The sequence below is a fragment of the Panthera uncia genome, chromosome F1, assembly GCF_023721935.1.
Source record: "Panthera uncia isolate 11264 chromosome F1, Puncia_PCG_1.0, whole genome shotgun sequence".
In the NCBI taxonomy this organism is placed as follows: domain Eukaryota; kingdom Metazoa; phylum Chordata; class Mammalia; order Carnivora; family Felidae; genus Panthera; species Panthera uncia.
The window spans coordinates 21514134-21540026 of record NC_064813.1 but is presented as its reverse complement, the minus strand read 5'-3'; the positions used below and the strand labels follow the sequence as shown (position 1 = coordinate 21540026).

The following is a 25893-nucleotide window of genomic DNA, read 5'->3' as shown; positions in this document are numbered from 1 at the left end:
CAAATTTATCCCCAGATCTGACCTCTTCTCACAAATTAAACTCTACCAGCCTGTCTAAACATCACTGTCTTAACCCTGAATCAGTACGATATCCTCCAAACTTTCTCCTTCTTTCTGCCCATTACACGTTTTCAAATCTCTTATTTACACAGCAGCGAAACTGATACTGTTAAGTCCTTATTACTACTCTGTTTGAAGCCCTCTAAAAAAGCTTCCTAAATCCAGGGCACCCGGGTGGCTCAGACAGGTTAAGCATCTGACTCTTGATCTCACCTCAGGTCATCTCACGATTTGTGAGATTGAGCCCCATGTTGGGCTGCACACTGACAGCACAGAGCCTGCTTGGGATTCTCCCTCTCCCTCTGCCCCTCCCCCACTTATGTGCGTACACACACACACTCTCTCAAAATAAATAAACGAACTTAAAAAAAAATAAAAGCTTCCTAAATCCATGAAAGCCAAAGCAATTATGATCTACTGGGCCTCTCCCCCGGTGCCTCTCTGGTCTTCCTGTGCTCTAACCACACTGGCCTCCTGGCTGACCTTGAATATACCACACTGCTGTCTTAGGGACTCTGCATCTGCTAGATCTCTCACCTGGAACACTCTTTTTCCTCAAAACTGCACAGCTTTTCTACCTTACCCTTTCCAGGTCTTTACTGAAATGTCATTTTCCTAGTAATGCTTTCTTTTGCCTGGCACATGGTGGGCACTGAAATATTTACTGACCAAATGAACAACTGCTCAGATGAGGCGGCTTAGTGTTTTATATTACCAAAAAATGCAGACATCCTAATTTCATAGTATACTATATAAGGGAACAAAAACCCTATCTTCTTATGCAAGCCCTGGTAAGATATAACTAGTGCCCATTCTACAGTTGAAAAGAATTCTCATGGGACATTAGAATATAATTGGAGAAAGAGCACTTCAGTAATTCTATTATTAATAGTTCTGATAATTATGATACTTGAGCCCTGTTGACTGTAATGCATTGAGTTATATAGTTTATATACATTTCTAATTTGACTACAAGATTAATTATGACCATCCATACTTCATAATAAAATAAACGTGCAGGCATTTAAAGTTACTAGCTGTTAAAAGGGATCTGAGCCTTGGGATGTTGGCTCATCGGTTGATGTGTCAGAGAAAAGCAGCTGATAGGCAAAAAAGATCTTGAGATAGTAAAGTCCCATGACTGAAAAAAGTAATAACTGAGCAGATCTTCCACAGAACATGAAGGTTCCATGGCAGAATTTGAGAATTACTGCTATAAACAATTCAAAATAAAAATAATCAGAGTGGATGATGGGTACTATATTTCTTCAATAATAAAAGTAATTCCGTACCTAAAAACTGTAAGACAGATAAGTTAGTACAGCGTATTATTTTAAAAGTGGAGTCCCTGAAGCCAAACTTCTTGAGTTTGCATCCTGGCTTGCCCATTATTTATTAGCTATGTACTATGGCAAAGTTATTCAACATTTCTGTGCCTCAGTTTCCGTATGAGTGATTACCATGTTGGTTTCATGTGAGAATTAAATAAATATATGTAAAGGGCTTAAACATGGTCTGATACATAGTAAGTGTTCAATAAATGTTAATTACTTTTTTAAGAATACCAGATAAATAGTTTTTATTGTAGGAAAGATACATAAAATAGCCTTTTTCAAAGTTAATGTCATGTACTTGAAAAGAAAGCCAAACTTTGAAATTATTTACATCAGTAAATTTCAAATATTTTTTGAGCAACAGACCTCCTACCCTTCAACTCTTCAAATCCAATCTCATGTCAGAACCCCCAAATGTAGAACAAATAACATGAAGCTGCTTTGTTTTCAAGAGGCAGGAGATGTGAAGTATTGCTCCCTAGCTTCCTTCCCAGTGACCAATCCCTCACAGCCCTGCTGCACCTCCAGGACAACCACGTCTTTAATATACCTGATGTCTCCTTTAATGAAATACAATTTCCATTTTAAATAAGGCATTTTAAACTCAGGGAAAAAAGAGAATTATCAATTTGTTACCGATAAATTTGTCTTTTGCAAACAAGCTTGATGTATCGAAGTTGTGCTGTATTCAAGAGCAGGACTTACCTACAGAAGAACTGGAAGGAGGATCCTGACTGGTGGAAGGAAGATCTGACTCATCAGATGCCTGAACAGGTTCTTCTTCCTGCTGGCTATCAATTTCTAGGCCTGCTTCTGAACTAATACTAAGAAAGGAAAATAAAAATTGATTGGAGGAAAATACAAGCTGGTCTTTGAGGTATCCAAAATTGTTCCCAACCTCTTTTTGATATAGTTTATCACTTAAATAACCCCAAGTTCCCCCTAACTCAAGATTGTAGACTCTGACATTGATAATGGTTTATTTTTTTTTTTTTAAGGGGGCAGGGGAAAAGAGAGCTCAAGTTGCTTTTTCCTTATTCCTCTCTCACCAGGACATGTTCCAATTTTAGTTTCTGCTTCCTTTCTTTGTCGTTTTTTTCTTTGACAAAGGATGTGCACATTCTTGACATTCATAAGAGATATTACTGAGATCTTGAAATCTCAAAACAACTTTCTAGGAAAGCAGAGCACTAAAATAATTTACAAGTCACAACTATAAACAACTAATTCACCAGGGGCTCTAGCCCAGATGAGACATGCTGTGGGTATGTGATTTCCTGGCTCAATGGCTATAACTTCACCACTCTCTCTTCCACTCAGAAAAGCACATCAAAATGCAAGGAAGGGAGGTAACAATCCAAAAGCACTTTGAATCTGCTCCAGTATTATCATCTGCAAATTTTAGTACAGTCATTAGTAATAATGTATCTGAAAGATGTCTTTCATAACTATGTGTTGAAGTTGAGAAGTGCTAATGAAGTGTAAAGTGCATGGGGCTGAAGTCAAGGGTCAAATCCAGTCTAAGCCAGTTACCAGTGGCCTAAGCAAGTTATTTTAGCATGCTCTGAGTCTGGGCTTCCTCATTGTAAATTGGAGATAATACTTTGTAGAGATTTTGTGTGGGTCAGAAACAACATATATAAAGCAACTTGTATACATGGTATGAAATTAATGACAGCTAGTATTCCCAGCAGGGTGTATAACCTCAAAATTAGCAGCACTGTGTTACAGAATTATAGTAAGTCTGCTTTTTCTCTCATATGCTAGAAGTGGCCTATAGTTATGCTAAGAAAATACTGCTAAATAAAACACAATCTTTGAGCTCTACCTAGGAAATCTGGGTGCTAGTTCTAGCTATGCTTCTATGAAGTAGTTCAACTTTTTTATTTTATAAAGAATTAGGTTCTGCCTTGAAAGTTAAAACTTTTCCAAGACCATGGTCTAGTGCTTCTTTGCATTAAATTACTCTACTCCCTCTGGGGTGCCTGGGTGGTTCAGTTGATTAAGTGTCCAATTTCAGCTCAGCTCATGATCTCATGGTTCTTGAGTTCAGCCCCGCATTGAGCTCTGACAGCTCAGAGCCTAGAGCCTGCTTTGGATTCTATGTCTCCATCTCTTCTCTCTCTGCCCATCTCCCGCTCACACTCTCTCCCTCAAATAAACGTTAAAAAATTTTTTTTAAATAAATTACTCTACTCCCTTGACTTAAAAAATACAGATGATGTGTCATGAAATACTTTTGTTAAACTTTGTTTATAACTGATGTATTAAAAAAATGTTGTCAGGTCTTAAAAACTACTAGAAGTTTCTAATTTTTAAGAAGTCACTATTTCAGACATCAAGTTCTAAATGCACATAAAGAATGAATAAATGAGGTTCACTTAAGAGCCCACTACAAAATGGAAAGTGAGTCATTTCCAAATTTTCACAGAAAGACTTCTTACTTAGAGAAAAGTTCAAGCAGCTACATTAATGCAAGGGTACCAGTGACTTTAAAGAAAAGACTGTTCTAGAATACATCATGTAATTTTCAGGGAGATAAACATTTTAAAAATTACTTGTCTGCTGCAGTAACATCCAAGTCCTAAAATATATTACTATATGAAAAAATCAGTCTTCCAAAATGTATAGCTTGGTTTATTTTTGTAATGGGATGCTACTGAAAATATAGCCAAACCCACTGTTTCCTGGCTAAAGGAAAACAAGTGTAAAAGTCTAAAGCAAGCAAAAATTATAAAGTAAACCTTTACCCTTCAGATTCTGCCTCCACAAATACTTCATCTCCATCATCACCTGTTGCTGTTTCATTTGTTGTGGATAAAGTACCAGTGGACGTTGTCACCATTGGAACCGACTGAGAGGCGTGCTCTGAAGCATCAGAGGTGGTACTCTCAGTAAATACGGTCACTTTAAAATGAAAAGAAACGACAACTTTAACTTGGTGGCTTACCAAATCTTTAGCCAGAAGATGTCTCACAGGTTCCCCTTTTACCAAGAATGCACGTAATCTACCAATCTGCCTGTGATACTTACCAGGGGCTGCCACTTGTAGAGGTGTGGTGGGAACACTTCGGCCACCTGACTCTTCTTCATGAGCTAGGAAGAGGGGTGTTTCATACATTCCTAAACCTAAAGACAATTCTAAATATTAATGAATGATTGAAAGAACATAAAACTGTCAATATGCTAGGTATCTGAAAGAAAAAAAATGAATCAGTGGAGACACACAAGTTTGCTGTAGCCCACTTATTTTGCACATCAGGCAAAAATCAGTCTCTCAAAATGTAAATGTAATCGAAACATATCCTTTAAGTTCACAGACACTCAGAAGCCTTTAAAAAAGTACCTAAGATGCTAGTCCTGTGATTTCATATAAGCTAACTTTATGGAATACCCAACTAAATCAGGTCCTATGTTAGAATCTACTCACCAAAACTACAAGATATGACTCTTCCCCTTTTTGTTAAAGAAACTGAATTTCAAGGAGGCTAATCAACTTTCCCCAAGTTGCAAAACTAGTAGGTGGTAGCATTCCAATTTAAGCCTAGACCTGACTTCCAAGCCTAGGAATTGTCCTATAAAATAAAAAATCATATAAGATTTGAATTTATATAAAAGATACAGTATACGGCTTATATGAGGGTTGTAGATTAATCCTTTATTTTGGGCTTATAAAAGTAGTATGCTTTCCTTATTCACTTACAAAATGCCATACAGCTTCCCACAAATATAGTTGGTTATATGGATGCCGACTGAGGATTAAAAGGTAATTAATTCCACAAAAAGCATAATTCATGTTTAACAGCCAACTAGTATTACTTAACTTAGGAGTCATTTTATGCCACATATTTTACACATTTTATCTTTCTTACTTTCAATGTCAGTAGACAATATCTAATTAATTTTATACCTTTAACTAGAAATGTAAAGTACCAAACTAAACATAAAACATGCTGCATTCCTTCCAACAACTTTAAAATGGCTCATTGTACCTATGTTCAACAAATATTCCTGAATAGTTTGTACACGTATGACATATAGGAGCCAGAAGAAATAAAAATGTAAAATCTGGTCCTTATGCTCAAAGATCTGAGAACTTTGTTGGAAAGGTAAGATTTAGATGTAAGGCAATGTTTAACAAGTAGTAAATACAGCTTTTCCCAAAAATCTGCAGAGGAATTACTTAGATATCAATTTTTAAAAAAAGTTTGTATTTGCTCACTTAAAAAAAATCACATCAGAATAGCTTATTACTTGAATACGTGCAAATCCAGGTGATCTAAGCATTTATTTATCTATTTACCTCCTTGAGAAGCAAGCTGGCCAAGATCAGAGTGACTTGAACTTGTCTGTGGCATATCTTCAGGTGGCCCAAACCGGAATCTAGGAACACCAGCAACCTGTGGGGAGCTAAATAGACAAAAATGAATTTAAGATAAAATTTAAAGTTACTTTGTTTAAATCACAATGATGGGAAACAATATAGAAGGAAGAATAAGCACAAAGTAGGAAGAAAACAGATTAGAAATAAAATTGATTACAGAAATCCTTATAAAAATATTTTCAAAATATCAGTTGTCAATAAATTTAGTAGTAAGATTACATGTGATTTATATATATTTAATTTATCGGTAACTTTCAGCTCTCCTGAACTATGCCTCACATTTCCTGAATCTACTGGATCTCTATCTCCACGTAGATACACTGAAAACAACACAAATCTAAAATGAGAAGTACCAAAAAAGAGTTAGAATGAAGTCATGAGACAAAGTCTTGTCTTGGTTTTCACTGTTGAGTCATAGATAAGTCAGCTCTAGCCCACTTCCTCTCCGAAAGAGCTCATCACACGGCTCCCAAGGTCTAGAAAAAGTCTAGACCCTGTTAGATGGCTAGAAACTTGTCTTCCCCTTGTCGTAATAACATTATCATCCATCTGCCTGCCCATAATCCAGGGTATACAACAGCATTATCTCTTTGCCCACGCCTCACCCTACCCTTCCACCTTCTTTCACTAGCCAGCCACTAATGTTTATGGATTATTCCTCTGTGTTACTCTTAAATCTATTTTCTTTTCCATGTCAACACTATTGCTTTAGTTAAGGATGTTCTCCTTCAGGTGGATTGTTAAACTTATCTTCATAAAATTATTAGAACCTTGCATTCTGACCTATGCAAGAATCTGCTGACTGGCTGTCACTCAGAACCAGCTTACTGGAGTCTCTTTCTGATAGGCTGACTTCCAGAAGGGAAGGGCAGACACTGATCAGTTGGCTTGGAAAAGTGTGTTAACCAAGATGAGTTATGGTTAATTGAGCAAGTTTAAAATAGGCTTTGATGGGCATATATTATATGGGCATATATTTTCCCAAGTCTCTGGAACTTTTTCATTCTGGTATTCAAGTACATCCTATTATGCACCTAATACTTTAGCTACAATTAAACGAGTACTTTCACATGGAAAGCTTTTTTATCCTTTAAGAGAAGTGGTTTGGCCCAAGTTAACACAGGTTCTAGAGCCAGAATGACTGGTTCGAAATAATAAACTGCCATTTTCTTGCTGTCTGTTAATATCTCTGTGCTTCCTTATATGTAAAACAGCAACAATAATGGTGTCTAGGCTCATAGCTATAAAGATTAAATAAACAGATTCATGGAAATGCTCAAAAGTGGTAGGTAATTCTTTTCCAAGACTCAATTCAGTGTTGTCCCCATTAAGTCTCATATTCTTTTCCCCTAACTTCTTTGTATTAAAAAGCCTATTGCTTATCCTTTTATTCTCCTAGACTGAGTAGGTGACAATTAGTTTCCTCATATGCTTGGCTTTTGAAATAATGCCATCCTTCACGATCACTGCCATTACCAACACTTTCATCAACATCTGCAAGGCATTTACTACATACCAGGTAATATTCTAACCATGTTAGTATAAATCAGTTCATTTAATTCCCACAACTTCTATGGTACTAACTACCGTATTATGCCCATTAGTAAAATGAGAATAGAGAATAGAATAGAGAACCTAAATAACCTGACACAGCTGGCAAGCAGTACAGCTAAGTTTCAAACCCAGGCATTCTGACTCCAGAGGCTGTGTTCTTAACCACTGTTATAATGCCTTTAAATTTCAAATTCCTAATGGAAGCAACTATATTTCATTCACCTTTATATCATTTTCCCCAACACTACATCCTCAGCCCTCCTACCCCAGTGTTCAGGACACAATTAGAAGACTCAATAAGTAATGAATCACTCAAATATAAACAAACTGACAGGGAAAAAGGAAGAATATGATTAGTTACAAAATATGTTTCTCGTTCATTAACTTACTGAATTGCTTCAGCAAATCCATCAGTGCGATGTGGTACCACAAGAGTTGGAGTACTGGGAACTGTTCTGTCCTCATCATCAAAAAAGTGCTGCTGCTGAAATGAAGGCAGAAAATGGGAATCAACAGGCACGACAGAAACACATGTATGGACTACGTAAGTATGTGCTGAACAAATGAGTCACTTTCACATAATGGGTAGATAGTTACCATGCCACCTATTCCCGGAGTCAACTGAAGCCCACGTCCTACAGACTGCCTCCGAGTCATCTGAATTCTCTGTGTCAAGAAGGGAATTACATTTGTTTTAAGGAATCAGGCAATGAAACAAGAACCAAATACCAATAGATACAGCTTACTACACTGATCATAACAGCACTGAAATGTTAGCATATAATGTAACCATCAGGGTATCTTTTCAGGAAAAATTGCTTATATTTGCACTGAAGAAATCAGTTTTAAATAGCGATAAATTTTTAAATGTACAGACTGTAATATTGACCAACAAATACTTTATTAACCAAAAGACAAAATATTAACCAATATTTAAAACCAATCTCTGATCCTATTTTATTTGTATGTAGCTAATTTACTATTTCCTTAATTTAAGACATTAGGGAATATGCCTTTGGATCTTAAAGCTTAATTATTCTTTGTAGCTCAAACAGCAATATGGTATTCACATAAACTGTTGCCCAATTTAGGCAATTCTGAATTGGTAGATTTGGTATATATTGCAGGATCCATACACAATCCATTAACGCTATATTTTTACCTAATGAGGTTATCTTCATCTGTGGTATTTTAGAAGAATCTACACCTGACAGTTTTCAGTACACTATAATGCAGGGTAAGAGTCAAGCTAGATTAGTAACAGCCTTTGTAGTTTTCCTGCTGTTTCTGTAAGTTTCTGATTAAGAGATGTTCAACCCTATTACAAAGAGTGCTACATGCTAAAGGGTCATGAACGCTTTCATTAATTAGGAAAATGAAAATTAGTACGTATGAATGAAACAAAAGGAGAGAAAAAAAATGTTCTGTTAAGCAGAATAGCAATTTCCTTTTGAAGAAAAAACATGCGCACCATAGAAAAGGAAACCTTCAAAATACATGGTGGTCTACTGCTAAAATAAAATTTACTTTAATTAAAATCCCAGAAACCCTTTTCCTTTTTTTAACCTTTAGAAAAAGTGACCAGACCTTTATTTGTTATGACTGTAACCATTTCAATTTATACACAACTTTTAGTAAGCCTTGCCTTTCTAAAACTTGCTTCACTTATGAAGTAAATTACTGCCATATTTTAAGGAAAAGAAGTAAGAGATTAGTTTCAGTTCAAAAAACTTTATAAAAATATGCTAAAACGTTAAAAAGTTCATTTAACTTCTGGAAAAAATTGTATCTAACAGAAAGGAGGAGAGATAAAGCCAAGATTTTTAGTTTATTTTTCAGATTGACCAGTACTTTTAATACCTGAACTGGTGGTCCCAATTCTTGAGGTGGAGCATGAATGGTCAGGCGTGGGGGCAGAGGGTGTGGAGGGCGTCTCGGAGACTGAGGTGCTCGAGGAGTCTGTCTTTCAGATGCTGATGATGGCTGTTGTTCTCTAGAAATGTCCTGGGAAAAAGATGGCTCCGCAGTACCTGCATTGCCTTCACCTAGAGGAAAAGAGAAGCTTATTTTGAACTATTAAATTTATCACAGAATAATTTGGACAATCCCCTAGAAGTATAAATTTTGCCACTAGGAATGTTCACCTCACTAATACTTTCAGAAGGAAAGCAGTGAGGTGTGGACAATGGGAGTGCAATTATCAGCTGTGCAGCCTTAGGCAAGTCCCTTAACCTCTCTGAGTCTATTTCTCTGGTCCGTTAATGGAACCAGCTAAAAAATACTTCTGTATTTTCGGTTTCTTAAACTTGTAATTTCAATGTCTTGATCTTCAGATGTCTAGGTCTTCTACATACATGGTAAAAACAACAGAAGCTGTTTCCCACTGGGAAAGTAAATAGGCTATCACAGAATTTAGCAGTTTTAAAAGTCTGAGGTCTGGAATCAGATTCTAGCTATAACATTTAATAGCTATGTGATCTTTTTTTTTTCCTCTTCTTTTTTAAGTAATCTCTATGCCCAATGTGGGGCTCAAACTCACAACCCCGAGATCAAGAGCTGCATGTTCTACCGACTGCATGTCCTGAGCCAGCCAGGTGCCCCTCTCAGATTCTTAATTGGTACCTAAACTGATAAGCTCATTGTAAGAATATAGTTGACTATTGAACAACACGGGTTTGAACTGCACAGGTCCATATACGCAGATTTTTTACAGTGCAGTACAATAATTATATTTTCTCCTCATGATTGTCTTAATAATGTTTTCTTTTCTCTAGCTTACTTTATTAAAAGAATACAGTATATGATACAATATATAAAAACATGTTAATTGTTTTATGATATCACTAAGGCTTCTAGGTCAACAGTTAGCCATTAGTAGTCAAATTTTGCGGGGGGTCAGAAGTTATACTTGAATATTTGACTATACAGGGGGTTTGGCATCCTTAACCTTGGCATTGTTCAATTTAATATTAAGTACAGTTGCTCAGGAAAAGCATTCTTTTTGTAACTTTTTGGCAACATACCAAATACATCCACTAACTTAATTTTATCCAGATCACTAGGCCTATTTTTGTTTGATTGTAAAAAAGAAAAGTCTCCAGTAAGTATTCAATGAACATCTATTATATGCTTTGTATCTAGAAAAAAAATGGCTACCAACATTGGCCCTGAAAAGACTTAACTTTCAGTGATAATACTTAAAAGGGCAAAACATATTTCTTCCTGTATCCCAACTATGTGACACATAAGATGTTTCTTAAATCTATGAAATGTTTTATAAAATGTAAATTATGACCCCAAATTATCATTAATCTCTCTCCTTATGCCCCTTAAAAAGTAATACTATGTTTTAGTATATGGTTTAATATTCATTAGTTTATTTTTTTCCTAAAAAATTTAAAAGCTGAAAGGTTGCCTATGCCCTTGCTTTATCTTAATTCACATGAGCACATACCATGCATTTATTTTTTAAGTTCATTTATTCATTTTGAAAGAGAGAGAGAAAGTAAGGGAGAGAAAGGTAGGGAAAGAGCGAATCCCAAGCAGGCTCCGCACTATCGGCACAGAGCCGACGTGGGGCTTGAACTCACAAACTGCAAGATCATGACCTGGGCCAAAGTCAAGAGTTGGACATTTAACCCACCAAGCCACCCACAAGCCCCATACCTTGCATTTTTAAATGTGCAGGTTTATACAGAAATTCAGACACAGTTTTCCCAATAGTCCACATATATAAGGCTTTATTACATTACCCTTTATGATTTTGGCTCAGTATTATTTATAAAACCAGGATATTAGACCAGATGATCACCAATTCTTTAAAACACATTTAAAAATGTTCTAAAATAAATTTTTCTATGATTTCCAGAATCCTTTAATACCTACAACATTTCAGTGAGGTCTGGACTCATCCTCTCAAACATTTAACAAAAAGCATGTTACGATGACCACAGTATCTTTTATTCAACGGAAAACCAGTAAACATTGCAAAGCTCCAACACCCACAAATCCTAAATGTACAGCTTGATTTAGATGACCTCTTCTGGCTATGAACTGCTATTACCACTGTTAGAGGCCCCTGACTGAAGTTTTTCCACTTAATAAAAACAGCAGCAACACGTTACATTTACAATACTTTACAGACTTCGGAATGTTTGAATCTTACAAAAGTCTGATGTGGCAGCAAAGACAGTATAATGACTTTAGTGATAAATATAGTGGACTTTACATGAGAGAATAACAAACCTAGAATAAGCTAATCTCTTGCTTGCTAATTTACTAACCAAGTTTCATTCCTTACATGATAATCAAATGCTATCCTCGTTTAGAAGATATTACCAGAAATATTCAATTAAAAAAGGTCTTCTTAAAAAAAGTCTCACCACTGTTCTGAGAATCAGCAGCTCTCTGATTACTTTCACCTCCACCCATACTTTCTTCTGTTTCTGTACCTGGATCAGTTCCATCACCACCCTAAAAACAAAATATGAGGAGTAAGTGTAAATATATTAGTTACCTTAAAAACATCATAACCAAACTAAACCACAATAACAACAAACAAACAAATCCAAAGGTCTAAGAAGTGTTAGTGTTCTGACAACACAGGCCTCTGTATACCCTTGGAAAACAGTTTTTCTAGCAAGTTCTTAATTCTAGCCACTTACCTCAGCATCATCAGCTTCATATCCATCATTGCCATCTGCGCTACCAGTGCCTTCGTTACTATCTTCACCCTCATCTCCCATCCCTGTGTCATCCTCATCATCATCCTCGTCTTCCTCATCTTCTTCATAATCCTAGCAGAAAAATTCCCAAGGAAAAACAAAGATCTTTGATGTAGCACACATATTCTGCACATCCTAATGGCGTGTTTAAAAATTTCAATAGGGGCGCCTGGGTGGCTCAGTCGGTTGAGGGACTGAATTCGGCTCAGGTCACGATCTCACAGCTCATGAATTTGAGCTCCGCGTCGGGCTCTATGCTGACAGCTCAGAGCCTGGTGCCTGCTTCCGATTCTGTGTCTCCCTCTCTCTCTTCCCCTAACCCCCTTGTATTCTGTCTCTGTTTCTCTCAAAAATAAATACACATTAAAAAAAAAAAATTTCAGTGATACACCATTGATCAGGATACAGGAGTTGTCCTGAGAGTTATATGGAATTATGTCAGTGGCAGCAAATAGCACAACTGTGAGGTTTACTGGAATGAGTACTATAATGATCAGTTCTGTATCCTAACTGTTGACATGAGATCAGTTCAAAGATCAAAGCTCCGAGATGTCCAAAAAGTGTTAGGTGGTCCACTTGATTCTCAATTTAAAAAGTGGCACTGAAGAAAAAACATGATGGAATTATACTAAACTATGAGCCTTTAAAAACCACTGTTTGATTAATGAAAGAATCTCAAATGAATGGTTATCAATAAGGATTAATTCCCAAAATAAAAAATAAGGTTTCACTTAAAATATGCTTCAATTAGCAAAAAACCAAACACACACAAAAGACACAAAAAAACCTTCCATTATTTTTGAAAAAAATTATGTGACTAAACAAGAAAAAAAAACCCTTTTTTTATCTCCAGAAATGATAGAGCTTACAATTAAATCCAGTTAGTTGTCAGTATCAGTAATATTTAAAACTAAGTTCAATTAATTTAACAAATTTAGCAAATCCTAAAAGGGCTTAGCAATTAAAAAAAAAGATGGACTTTTCATCACTTGTTCTATGCTCAATTCCATTATAAAATGTTAATTTCAGAACTATTGGGATAAAAAAAGCAAAATAACCTATTTAAACTGACAGGGAAGCAGATGTTACTGGTTGATGAATTAGCAGTCTTAAGGATTGGAGCATTTCATCCAGCAGTTTAAAAATAATGGATGATTTACCTCATGTTCTCCATCATTTTCATCATCATCCTCTTCTTCATCGTCACTGTCAATTACAATGACATCATCTCCTTTGCCTTGACCATCTTGGGATGAAGTTGTCGTTTGCTGATCTGACTGAAGGGGTCCAAGGTCTATTTGTAGAGACTGAGAGGTTTCTTCACTGTCTTCCATCGGAGTATAATCTCCCTGGGTAACTCCCTTGTAAGAGTGAAAAAAAAAATACAAAGAAAAACAATTTTTTTTAAAGTAAAATATACTTAAAACTATCAGTGAGATACTGTAGATCTAAGACAAAAAAAACACTTGTGGACTAGTAGCATTTTGTTTTTAAAACGTGATTTTTAGGGGCGCCTGGGTGGCTCAGTCAGTTAAGTGTCCGACTTCGGCTCAAGTCATGATCTCACGGTCCGTGAGTTCGAGCCCCGCATCGGGCTCTGGGCGGACAGCTCAGAGCCTGGAGCCTGCTTCAGATTCTGTGTCTCCCTCTCTCTCTGACCCTCCCCCGTTCATGCTCTGTCTCTCTCTGTCTCAAAAATAAATAAACATTAAAAAAATAAATAAAAATAAAATAAAATGTGATTTTTATTAAAAGAAGAATTAATTTGAAATACATGCTAAAGAAAATAAATCGGGTTTCTTTACCGTCTTCTTGTAGAAGAAGCATTATAAACCCATTGAGTAATACTCCAATACAAAAAAATGCATACATACAGATATATGTGTATGCAAACCGGCATGATAGTGTACATCAGTGTTGTCCAACAGAAACACAATGTGATCCACGATGTGATTCACACATGTAATTTTCAATTTTCTAGTAGTCATTTAAAAAATGAAAACAAGTGAAATCAGTTTATATTCTTAATATATACAAAATATTATTTCAATATGTAATCAAACTAAGAATTTTTAAGTAGATATTCCACCTTTTAAAATTTATAATTAAGTCCTTTATTATCCAATGTAGATTTTTATACTCAAAGTCTATCTCAATTCAGACTAGCTCTATTTCAAGTGTTCAACAGCCAATGTGGTTAGTTGACAGTGTAGTTGCAGACCAAAGTAAAAAAAAAAAAATATTCACAGGCTTACAACTTATTATTATAAAAAAAAAATTATTCCCCAAACCAGAAATAGCTTGGAAAACACACTAAACAAAATAAGCTATTATTATTGTCTTTTTTTAAAACAGCTGCCTTTTTAAGACAATGTTTACTTATTTTTGAGGGAGAGAGAGAGAGACAGAGGGAGAGAATGAGTGGGGGAGGGGCAGAGAGAGAGGGAGGCACAGAATCCGAAGCAGGCTCCAGGCCTCGAGCTGTCAGCACAGAGCCTGACGCAGGGCATGAACTCATGATCCACAAGATCATGATGGGAGCCAAAGTCGGATGCTTAACTGAACGAGGCACCCAGGTACCCCTATTATTATGGTCTTTTTTACAAAGGTGCTTCTATCCCTAATAACTCAGTATACTGTTCTCAAACCATGTTAAAGACATTAGACGTGAATATAATTCTTTGCTTAATTCACCCTCACAATTCTATCTTGTTAGTCTCTGAAATCAACTGTAATTTAAGCTTTATTTTTGTTCTTTACTATAAAAAATTAAATGACTACTTTTTGGTTAAGCACTCAGCAAAATCTATTTTTTATACAAGCCCAAAGCAATGTCTTGTGAATTCCTTCACAAAGATTATATTTGCTGTCATGGGAAAAAATGAGTAATTTATGGTATAATTAAAAATGTGCTTCAAAGTGACAGGCTTATTTCAAGAAAAGCAATGCTTACAAAGAACATCTGCTTCAATGTCAGAAAACCAGAAAAATGAACTGTTACACATTAGTAGATAATGCTAAAAGTGGAATGGAATGCCAAATGGTACTTCTGAGTCACAGGCAATTTTGCCAATCTCAAGAAAAAACTTTGTACAGAAGACTTTAGTATAATTTGACCAAGTGTGGCAAGAAATTAGAAATTCAAGTATTATTTCAAAACTGTTATTATGCTTTTCAGATATGACACTCTGAAAGACACGTGAAATGGAGGTCATTTAGAGTACTATGCACTCATCTTTAAGGTTTAGTTTTCTGCCTTAATTAAGGAAAATAGGGAAAATTAACTTAAAAATGAATACATCTAAGAAACCAAAATTCACTTGCAATCTATGGTTGCTTATGATCTGCTTGAAACAATCCCTTAATTTTATATAGATAATTTTAGAATAAATGATCCTAAAAATTTATCCAGACAGAACATACTATTTCAAGCTGAGGAGTATAACTAGAAACTAGACAGCCTAAGTTTAAGTCCCAGCTCCAGTGCTATCAGAAGTTGAGTATGTTACTTACCTGAGCATCATATAATAGGGCTGCTGAGGATTAAATTGGCTATTAACTGCTAATTTCTTAGAACACTTGGGATGCACAGTAAGGAATTATATTAATTATCAGTTGTTAAACTATTAATATTACTATATTACGAATTCTCAATTATTGTGGCAGAGGGATGAAAGAAAAGTAATAGTACCTAAAACAGTATCTGTTACAATTTGTCAAAGCTGATTTCATTCATGAAATGCAACAATTTATTACTTTAAATGTTTTACTTACTTCTCCAATGGAATCTTGAGAATCTTGGTTGTATACTTGAGTCTCTACCTCTCCATCAGTACTTTCTTCTGCCATAACTTCTTCCTGAATAATAATACAAAGTGTGTTAACCAGATCAATTCACTAGATGAAGAGTCACCTGCTCAGCTAGTTTTCCCAAAATAAAAACTTAAATCTATAATTTTATGAAGCTGCTCTTACATTACATACATACAACAGAAATGCTCTTACATTTATATGATATAACCAACCACAGTTCTCTTCAGTATAAACAAGTTTATAAACACTAATTAAATACATGCTAATGAAATTAACTTAGTAGTTTTAATGTTTCAGGGTAAAACTTAATTCATTACAATTTTAGCTTCAACAAAAGAAAATAAAGGAACACAGTTTTGGTTAATCTGAGAAAAAGATGGCAGGTAACAGTTTAAAATGTCCATGAGATGATAAACTCCTTATTCTTTGATTAGAAAAAATAACCATTCATTCCATTGAAATGGAATACAACTTAAGTTTTTATAACTGTCTTTTTTTAATTGAAATGGGAAATAATTCAGTCAAAACATATGCCAAGAATTATAAACAAATGTTGGCAAAGCAACAATACCTGAGCTGCCAGTGGAAGCTTTGCAGTAAGTTCAACAAGAGTTTTCCAAGTAATGGATTTTGGCTCCAACAGGTCCATGCACCTAATAATGTGACTGAAAGACTTACCTCAGTTCCTACAGGGGTAACACTTTTCAACTTCTTTGGAAGAGGCATTTCCACGGTATCATCAGAGACTTGGTCTGATGCTTCTATGGTGCTATCCTCTTCCTCTTCACGTGTCCGTTTAGGCAAAGAAGAACTTGGGGTAGCCGAAACTTTGAAATTACATAATTAAAATCTTGAATTAGAGGATAACAAACTCAATTAAACAAAGTTAGTTTTTGAAACATTTTGGTCGTTTAACTGAAGAAAGATACAGTAAACACTTAACTGAACAGTTCAACGTAATTTATTCCTGCTAATATATGTGTAAGCAAAGAGTAACTGGGGTGCCTGTGTGGCTCAGTTGGCTAAGCGTCTGACTCTTGATTTCAGCTCAGGTCATGATCTCATGGTTGTGAGATGAGCCCAGAGTTGCACTCCAAACTCTGTTTAAGATTCTCTCTCCCTCTCCCTCTTACTCTCCTCCACACACCTGCTCTCAATCAATGGTCTTATACTATCAATCTTAAATGTGGTTAATAAACCCCATCAACTTTTACAGCAATGCATTTGATTCACGGTGTACTGATGTATAACTGCTATTCACAAAGTTTACATAGGGCCTTCTATTGCTATAAAATCCAAGACTCCTTGGATAAAAAAACTTACACTGTTTGTTTAGATTTGAAAATCCTTATATGGTCTCCTACATGTTTTTTTCCTCTCAGGACCTGTATTAAGTTACATATAATGTTATGGGGTTGTATCACCTTTAAAACCAGTCAAAATAACTGGAAGAGAAGAAAGATCTTAATGACAAAAATGAGTGATCTAGTAGTAAACACGAAATGAAGTGTTAGGAATCCATTCATCCTTCTTAACCCCATTTAGAAAACAAGTATGTACAAAGAATACTCAAGATGTGTATCATATCCAAGAAAATACAATGCACAGGTCTACTCTAACTTGCTTTTAAAATTATCAAAAAAAAATTAAAAATTAAAACAAAATAAATGAAATTAAGCTTACCAGTGCCAAATACTGCTGTGGAAGTAGAAGGCCGCTCAACTGGCGAACTCTGTACAACTTCTACTATGTTGGGGGACAGCTCTTGATTTGCAGGCTCTATCTGAGGATGACTCTGCTGGGTGGGTTGCACAAAAGCTGTAGCCTGCGTTTGTTGCTGAACGGTTAAAATGGGTTGAGGGATCGAAGGCTGGACATTAGGACTAGTAGAACGAACAGAACCACTTGCACTTCCAAACACTGGAACATGTTCCACAGGCCCTTCTGACTGCATCGCTGAAAAATAATTATAATATTTAATATATGAAGTTTCCTATTCTTAGCAAACTTGGATTTTTCCCTCCCTACTATGTTACAGGTAACATTTTACAGTTATTTGTGTATGTATCTCTCACCACTCACTAGGCAAAAACAGTGTGGGTAAAGGTAATTAATGTATTCTGCATTTTTGTGTTGCCTATGTGACTGACATGGTAGTGTGCAGTTTGGTGGTTGAATTAAATAAGTCTCTGAAACTCTTTGCATCTATGATTTTATTTAAATCATAACCAAATAAGATAAATTAAGAAGATCAAAGACAAATTACACAGTTTTATTATTAGTAATGAGTAAGAAACTAGCCATGGGAACAAAGTGAAGAAAATACTGAAATGGTCAGACAGTTTCAGTGAAAGAGTGGTGTCTGCATTGAACCAGTGGTTTAGTATGCTTTCCAAGGTGGCTTTCATATCATCTTCCTAAGCCATTAGAAGTAAATATGTTGGCCTTAGAAAAACATGCTATGTACTTATAGGTGTGTTATTTTCCTCCTCCTTCAGCTTAAAAACAATAACAACAACAACCAAAAAAACAAAGCAGAAAGAAAGGGAAGGAAGGAGGAAGGAAATTCACTGCATTAACAAGTATCCTGGGAGGCACACACTTGAAAATATTAACTGCCCACTTTTACTATATGTTTGTCTTTAGCTTTAGTGGAAGCCTTATTTATCCTTGAACTTACTGTTATCTTCTCATAATAAATTTAAATGAGTAGTCAGTCTGATCAGATTTATTATTTTACTTACCTTCCTGTGATTCCACTTGTGTAGTGGGCATCACTGTAGCTGTTGGGGTTGTAGTAGGATTTGTAACAGTTGCAGGTGTGACCATTGGGCGGATACTAGCCCTGGGTGTTGACTTATTCCCAGCCATAGCTGCAGCTGTCACTTTACTTGGAGTAGACACAACAGGAGTTGGCTTGATATTGGCTGTTGGTGGGTCTGATGTGCTGGCACTTACACAGGGGAAAATGCAAGAATAATGATTCATATAAAGTTACTATAAATACTTCTTATAAAGTACATATATTCTATCAAAACAAAAAGTGCCACATAAAGTAATCTGGATAAAGAACAAAACTGGAGGTACCACAATCCCAGATTTCAAGATACACTGTAGCAGGTACACCTGGGGTGGCTTAGCTGGTTAGGCATCCGACTCTTGACTTTGGTTCAGGTCATGATCCCAGGGATGTGGGATCAAGGCCTGAGTCAGGTTCTATGGGGCTGACAGGATGGAGCGTGCTTGGGATTCTCTCTCCCTCTCTTCGCCCCTCCCTGCTCACATGCACATGCTCTCTCTCATATAACTCTTAAAAAAAAAAAAAAAAAAGGATATACTGCAGTTCTCAAAACAGTATGGTACTAGAACATGAACAGACACAAGATCAATGGAACAGAATAGAAAGCCCAGAAATAAACTCATGATTATATGATCAATTAATCCATAACAAAGGAAGCATGAATACACACAGAGAAAAAGACAGTCTCTTTAACAAATGGTTGAGAAAACTGGACAGCTATATGCAAAATAATGAATTTCTTATACCACACACAAAAATAAACTCAAAATGGAATAAAGACCTAAATATGAGACTTGAAACCATAAAAATCCTGGAAGAGAGCACAGGTAGTAATTTCTCTGACATTGGACATAGCAGCATTTTTCTAGGTATGTCTCCTGAAGCAAGAAAAGCAAAAGCCAAAAAGTTAAACTATCAGGACTACATAGAAATTAAAAAAAAAAAAACCCTCTACACAGCAAAGGAAACAATCGACAAAACCAAGACACTGTACTGAATGGAGACAATATTAGTAAATGATACATCTGATAATGAGTTAATCTCCAAATCACATAAACAAATAATTCAATTAAAAAATGGGCAGAAGACAAGAACAGACATTTCTCCAAAGAAAACATACAAATGGCAACAGACACATGAAAAAGTGCTTAACACGACTAATCATCAGGGAAATAGAAATCAAAATCAAAATGAGATATCACCTCATACAAATCTGAGTGCTAGTATTAAAAAGACAAAAAATAACAAGAGTTGGCAAGGATGTGGAGAAAAGAGAGCACTCATGCACTGCCGATAGGACTGTGAACTGGGGCGCCTGGGTGGGTCAGTCAGTTAAGTGTCCGACAATGGCTCAGGTCATGAACTCGCAGTTTGTGAATTCGAGCCCCGTGTCGGGCTCTGTGCTGACAGCTTGGAGTCTGGAGCCTGCTTTGGATTCTGTGTCTCCCTTTCTCTCTGCCCCTCCCCTGACTATGCTCTGTCTCTCAAAAATAAAAAAAAGTTAAAAAAAACTAAAAAAAAAAAAAAAAAAAAAGAATGTCAATTGGTGTAGCCACTCTGGAAAACAATATGGAGGGCCCTCAAAAAATTAAAAATAGAATTACCATATGATCCAGTAATTCCACTAGTGGGTATTTACACCCACTGAATATGAAAACACTAATTGGAAAAGATATACGCACCCTTGTGTTTACTGCATTATTTACATTAGCCAAACTATGAAAGCACCCCAAGTATCCATCAACAGATGAATGAATAAAGGAAATATGGTATATATACACAGTGGAATATTACTCAGCCATAAAGAAGACTGAAATCTTGCCATTTGTAACAACATGGATGGATTTAGAGTGAAATAAGTCAGCTAGAGAGAGATAAATACCATATAATTTCACTCCTATGTGGAATTTAAGAAATAAAATAAATGAACAAAGGAAAATAGAGACAAAAAACAGACTCTTAAATATAGAGAACCAGAGGGGAGGTGGCAGGGTAGGAGGGTAAAACAGATGAAGGGGATGAAGAGTACACTTATGTAGTGATGAATAACTAAGGTAGAGAATTGTTGAATCACTATATTGTATCCCTGAAACTAATACAATCCTGTATATTAATTACACTGGAATTAAAAAGAATAAAAACAAAAAACACCAAGTTGTACACTGAAGTAGCTGAATTGTGGGGTTTAATTTTATCTCAATAAAGCTGTTATTAAAATAAATAATAATAATAATAATAAAGAGCACTATGTGTTTCCTCAAGGGAGTGTTTAGTAGGTACAATTGTGTATGAGCTCAGACCCTGTATTCAGTTTTTCCTAACACTGCTTTGGGTACTTTTGGCAACCTTGAAAAAAAAAAAAAGTTATAGAGTGCAATTCTGTATTTTTTGTTCACTAAGTGTTTCAAAAGTCTTAGTGAAAAAGTTTTGAATTTAAGCATTAAAAACTACAGTAAATGCTCTACACGATCTTGCATCCTGATAGTGTTCTGTTTGTCACGGAACTCAGGTCTTAGCCTAGCCTCTGAAATTTGTTATCACAGAACATCACAGAGAATATCAGTAGCCTTGCTGAAGTCTAAAAGATAAAAGATAATCTTGTTTCTCTTGTCACAAAGGTCTACCTGAGAGGACTGAAAGGATGCTGAAAACAAGAGTCCTGGAAAAAAGAGTTGCAACTACACGATGCAGTTTTGTACAGATAAACAGCTCTTTAGTACATAATTTTATAATATAGATTTGTTTTCTCCTCCAAGATCACTAACTCTTGCCTGAACTTTAAAAGAAATAAAAACAGATAAACTGTGACAGAACTAAAACTCACATTCCTCTTTCACCAGAAGCTGGAGTTGTTTTCAATGTGATCTGCCTCTGCTGTTCTGGGACCTATAAAAAGAAAATTATGGATTATTTTGTCTACGCTACAAGAGTTCACTAAACAATGCCATCAAAATATTTTACTTTTATTAATTCTCTCTGTATACTTCGTTTAGCCAAAATTTACTGATAAAGGCCTCTAAATCATCAGACACCTTCAAGCACAATGTACAAGGACAAAATGATTTGTCATTTACACAGAATTAGCTAACTACCTTAGTAGTAGGTTCTTGAGGCTCATCTCTCTGCTCAAGGTGTCTCTCTTGATGCTCCCGGAGTTCTCTTTCCAAGCGACTAATTCGACCTTCATACTGGGACTTAAGAGCAGTCATTCGAACATCCAATTCATCTTTCTGCTGATCTAAGGCTCCATTCCTTTGTTTAAGCTCCTCATTTTCTTTAGTTAGCTGATCTTTTACACCTAAAGAAGAAATCACATGATTCTATTATTATAATCAAGCAATGGAAGTAAAGAACCTTTATGCATTTCATAGGTACACAAAGGTTGTATCAGATTCTATTCCTTAGCTTTAACATCTACAATTAATTCTAATACACAATACATCTGAATAAATAAACATCTACATAGATCTATATTTACTACTCCAATATAAAAAATACTGTACCATAAAAATGTGTAACTATCTCTAAGATCTCATAAAGATAAAGGATACAGCATAAACTGTAGTCAGTGTAAGTCCTTTTATAAATATAGCTTTTAATATTTCAATACATTACTAAAATACAAGGTTATAAATTCCAAAATTTTCATTTCATACAACCTATAACATACTTAAAAATAATCAGGTAACTTTACTTTTTTTTAATGAAATAAGTTGCTGGGACACTATATTACAGATCATTAAAAAAATTGCTTACAATAAAACCCAGATGATTGGGCATTTTATTTACCCACTAAGCAGAACAGCAAGCAAAGTGCAATTAGTTCCCAAGCATTCCAGCACTGGGTCCTTCACAAATCGGACGTGATATTCTCCACAAAGGGCTGGAGGAGCCCCCAGAAAAGTAAGGCACAGAAAAATCAGTGGGCTAGTAAGAGTCAATGCTATCTAGGAATTTACAGAAGGCCTCTTGACAAAGCACACAGCGGACCCAAAGGATCTCCCAACAGATGGCAGAAACAGACACACAATAAAGGAGAAGGACCACAGTACTTCCTATTACCAGCCAAAAATTAGGAAAAACTTCATAAATAGATCAGGGACATCCTCATCATTTGAAAATTAAGACTGTTCTAATTTTGTGTCTAAGAGAAATCAACCTAATATTTAAGTACAAACTCTAGCATATACAGAAATTTACCAGCTAAATGCGCAATTTTTGATTTTGCTGCTACAATGGCCTTTCTTGTTTTTTCTTCCTTTTCAGTTATCTGCTGTCGGAGTTGCTCCTCTTGTGTGGTTCTATCTTGAAGATCCTGGCGGAGTCGTGAAAGCTCAGACTGAAGCTGCACAGTCTGTTCCTGTAGATTTCTTGCTTCTGTCTCTTTTTCAGATAATGTCTTTTAAAGGAAAGCAAAGTATTCATGTAATTCAATTATACCAATATAAACTGTACACCCTGCAGACTTAACATGTAAAACTTATTAATTTGCTTATTTAAATGGAAATATAAATGTAAAATGTGGTCAAACCATTCAAGTGGATACCTGAAGACGATTAGATACTATTTACACACACGTCATTCACGTATAAAAGATAAATATCCATAAAAAAGATAATAAAAATGCTTCCATATGACAAGAGAAACTGTCAGTGTTTAACACATATTTCAAGTATTTAACAAGGAAACAATTAGGGACACATACACTCTTCACTACTCTCAGTCATACCTTCTGCAGATTCTCTACTTGACTCTCCAGTGATTTTGACTTTGTTTCAGCTTGATTGAGGGTTTCTTTGAGCTCCTGCATTTCCTGGACTGAGACATGCTGTTCCTGGTGGTCTCCAGAAGATTGAGCCGAGGTCTCCATGGCCTAAGATGACAAACAGTAATAATATACTTCCACATTTATACTCAATAATTCCACTTCCAAAAGTTCATCTAAGGTAATAATCACAACTATGCAAAGAAATTTACCTTAAAAGGTATTCATAAGTGAATTTTCTATGGAATAACTCTAATGTCTGAAAGGAAGATGTATTAGTTAAGCAAGTTAGAGTCTTCTATACAACTGGATAATAGCCATCTAATCAAAATGATGCTGCACTATCGATGGATCTCTGACATACAAATATATTTTCACAATAACCCATTAAGTGAAATAGCACTCAAGTGCTAATGCAGTCAATACTAAGGGGTAATAATTTTGGACATTTTTACATTTTATTTATTTTTTTATTTGAGAGAGAGAAAGAGTACACATGTGCAAGTCTAGGTCAGGGAGAGGGATAGAGGGACAGGGAGGGGGTTGAGGGAGAGAGAGAATGAATGAATGAATCAGTGAATGAATGAATATCTTAAGCATGGCGCGTGACATGGGGCTCAATCCCATGACCCTGGAATCATGACCTGAGATGAAATCGAGAGAGGGACGCTCAACTGACTGGGCCACCCAGGCATCCTGCATTTTGGATTTTCAAAATACATTTTCTAATCTAACAGGTGCTAAATATATACTTAAGTTAACATACGTTTGTTTTTACTTCTGGGAATTAATTCAGATTCAAAATGTTACAAGAACTAAACAATTCCTTTTGAAAGGTGGCTAATATACATTACCTATGTAAAACTGTAATAAAGTCTGATTAATTATAAAGAACTATCATTTTTTATATACACAATTTTAGTCAGCAATAAGTTACAAGAACAGGTCTGAAAAAGGAAAATATTTGAAGTTGGAACACTGAACTAAAATAACAAAGCATTTACTAAAATTTCTTCATGAATTTATAGTGTAACTTGAGGCAAATTAAAGAGATATCTTAAACCAAATAATCATATATAAACTTACAGTTATGTTCAGAATCTAAAAACCAATAAATAAAAATTATAAAGAAAACTTATTACATGAGTAAAAGTGTATAAAACAAAGTTGTGTATATCAAAAATTATATATACAAACATACAAACATACAGAAAATTACTTCAAAATACCTTATCCTGTTGTGCTTTAAGTTCTTCATACTGAGTCTTGTATCTACGCCCAATCTTCTTGACTTGAGTAATAGTTTTGACTTTTTCCTGGATGTCAATTATTTTGGCATCTAAGTCCTTTTGGATGGTTTCCTTTTCAGTTCTTACTTTATTTAAGTCTTCCTTTAGACTCTGGATTAAGTTCTGGTTGTTCGTCAAAGATGCATTTGATCTAAACAAACAAAAAAATAAAGGAGAAAATAATCAAATGTTAGTACACAGATTTTAATCCACTTCTGCCTGACACTAAAATATATAATTTCTACTATATTGGGTGTTGAGTAAATACGTTAGGCTTTGTAGTCCACATGTAGTCTTTGTCACATGTCCTTCCTTTTTTACAGTACTTTAAAAATGTGAAAATCTCTCAGTTTACAGGCCATGCAAACACAGGCATGTAGGTTATAGTCTGCAAACCCCTGTACTTTATCAAACTGAATCTGAAATCACATGACCTGAATTAAGAGTATGGGTTTAACAACTACTACCTGTGATCTTGGGTACCTTTCTAAAACTCAGTTTCCCCATTAAGTACTAATTATTATCTCTCCTACTTAAAATGCCAGACTGCTATAAAACAAAAGAATATACATGAGAAAAATCTGTAAGCTGTCAAGTATTACAGAAGTAGGAGCTAACATAAATAAATAACACTAAAATTTAAACTTAAAAAAGATGTCAGAAACATTAATTTTAATTTTTAATTTTTAATTTTTTATTTTTTTTAATTTTTTTAATTTTTTTTTTATTTTTGGGACAGAGAGAGACAGAGCATGAACGGGGGAGGGTCAGAGAGAGAGGGAGACACAGAATCGGAAACAGGCTCCAGGCTCTGAGCCATCAGCCCAGAGCCTGACACGGGGCTCGAACTCACGGACCGCGAGATCGTGACCTGGCTGAAGTCGGACGCTTAACCGACTGCGCCACCCAGGCGCCCCAATTTTTAATTTCTTAACTTTAAAAAGGCACCAGTTCATTGTAAGTTCATTTTAAAAAATTTCTTATTTAAAAACTTTCTTTATTAAACACTTTCAAAATACTCATAAATAAATGCTAACCAAAAGAAGAAAAACCTGCTTACAAAAGTTATCAACTGTTAAGAAAATAAATACGTTTAGGTTTAGACTCATACCAAAAATGTAGATTTTTAAAAAGTAATAATCATATACATAAAGGCATAAAATTAAATTA

At 35.3% G+C, this 25893-nt stretch overlaps 1 protein-coding gene across 3 annotated transcripts in view; it reads right to left on the bottom strand.

Moving 5' to 3' along the window:
* TPR (translocated promoter region, nuclear basket protein) overlaps nucleotides 1-25893 on the bottom strand; it is a 64493-nt gene that overhangs the window by 1279 nt on the left and 37321 nt on the right. Inside the window, exons 32-50 of one of the 3 annotated variants that reach the window (XM_049634060.1) lie at nucleotides 24664-24874; nucleotides 23399-23542; nucleotides 22870-23068; nucleotides 21762-21967; nucleotides 21494-21555; nucleotides 18614-18822; nucleotides 17553-17825; nucleotides 16548-16696; nucleotides 15831-15914; nucleotides 13217-13417; nucleotides 11997-12128; nucleotides 11715-11805; nucleotides 9193-9377; nucleotides 7930-7998; nucleotides 7722-7816; nucleotides 5698-5804; nucleotides 4428-4523; nucleotides 4145-4301; nucleotides 2100-2218 (exon numbers count right to left, since the gene is read on the bottom strand). In XM_049634060.1, coding sequence (XP_049490017.1) covers nucleotides 2100-2218; nucleotides 4145-4301; nucleotides 4428-4523; nucleotides 5698-5804; nucleotides 7722-7816; nucleotides 7930-7998; nucleotides 9193-9377; nucleotides 11715-11805; nucleotides 11997-12128; nucleotides 13217-13417; nucleotides 15831-15914; nucleotides 16548-16696; nucleotides 17553-17825; nucleotides 18614-18822; nucleotides 21494-21555; nucleotides 21762-21967; nucleotides 22870-23068; nucleotides 23399-23542; nucleotides 24664-24874 — 2789 coding nt within the window. The remainder of the gene's footprint in view (nucleotides 1-2099; nucleotides 2219-4144; nucleotides 4302-4427; nucleotides 4524-5697; nucleotides 5805-7721; nucleotides 7817-7929; nucleotides 7999-9192; nucleotides 9378-11714; nucleotides 11806-11996; nucleotides 12129-13216; nucleotides 13418-15830; nucleotides 15915-16547; nucleotides 16697-17552; nucleotides 17826-18613; nucleotides 18823-21493; nucleotides 21556-21761; nucleotides 21968-22869; nucleotides 23069-23398; nucleotides 23543-24663; nucleotides 24875-25893) is intronic. The other 2 variants (XM_049634062.1, XM_049634063.1) reach the window with 2 other exon arrangements.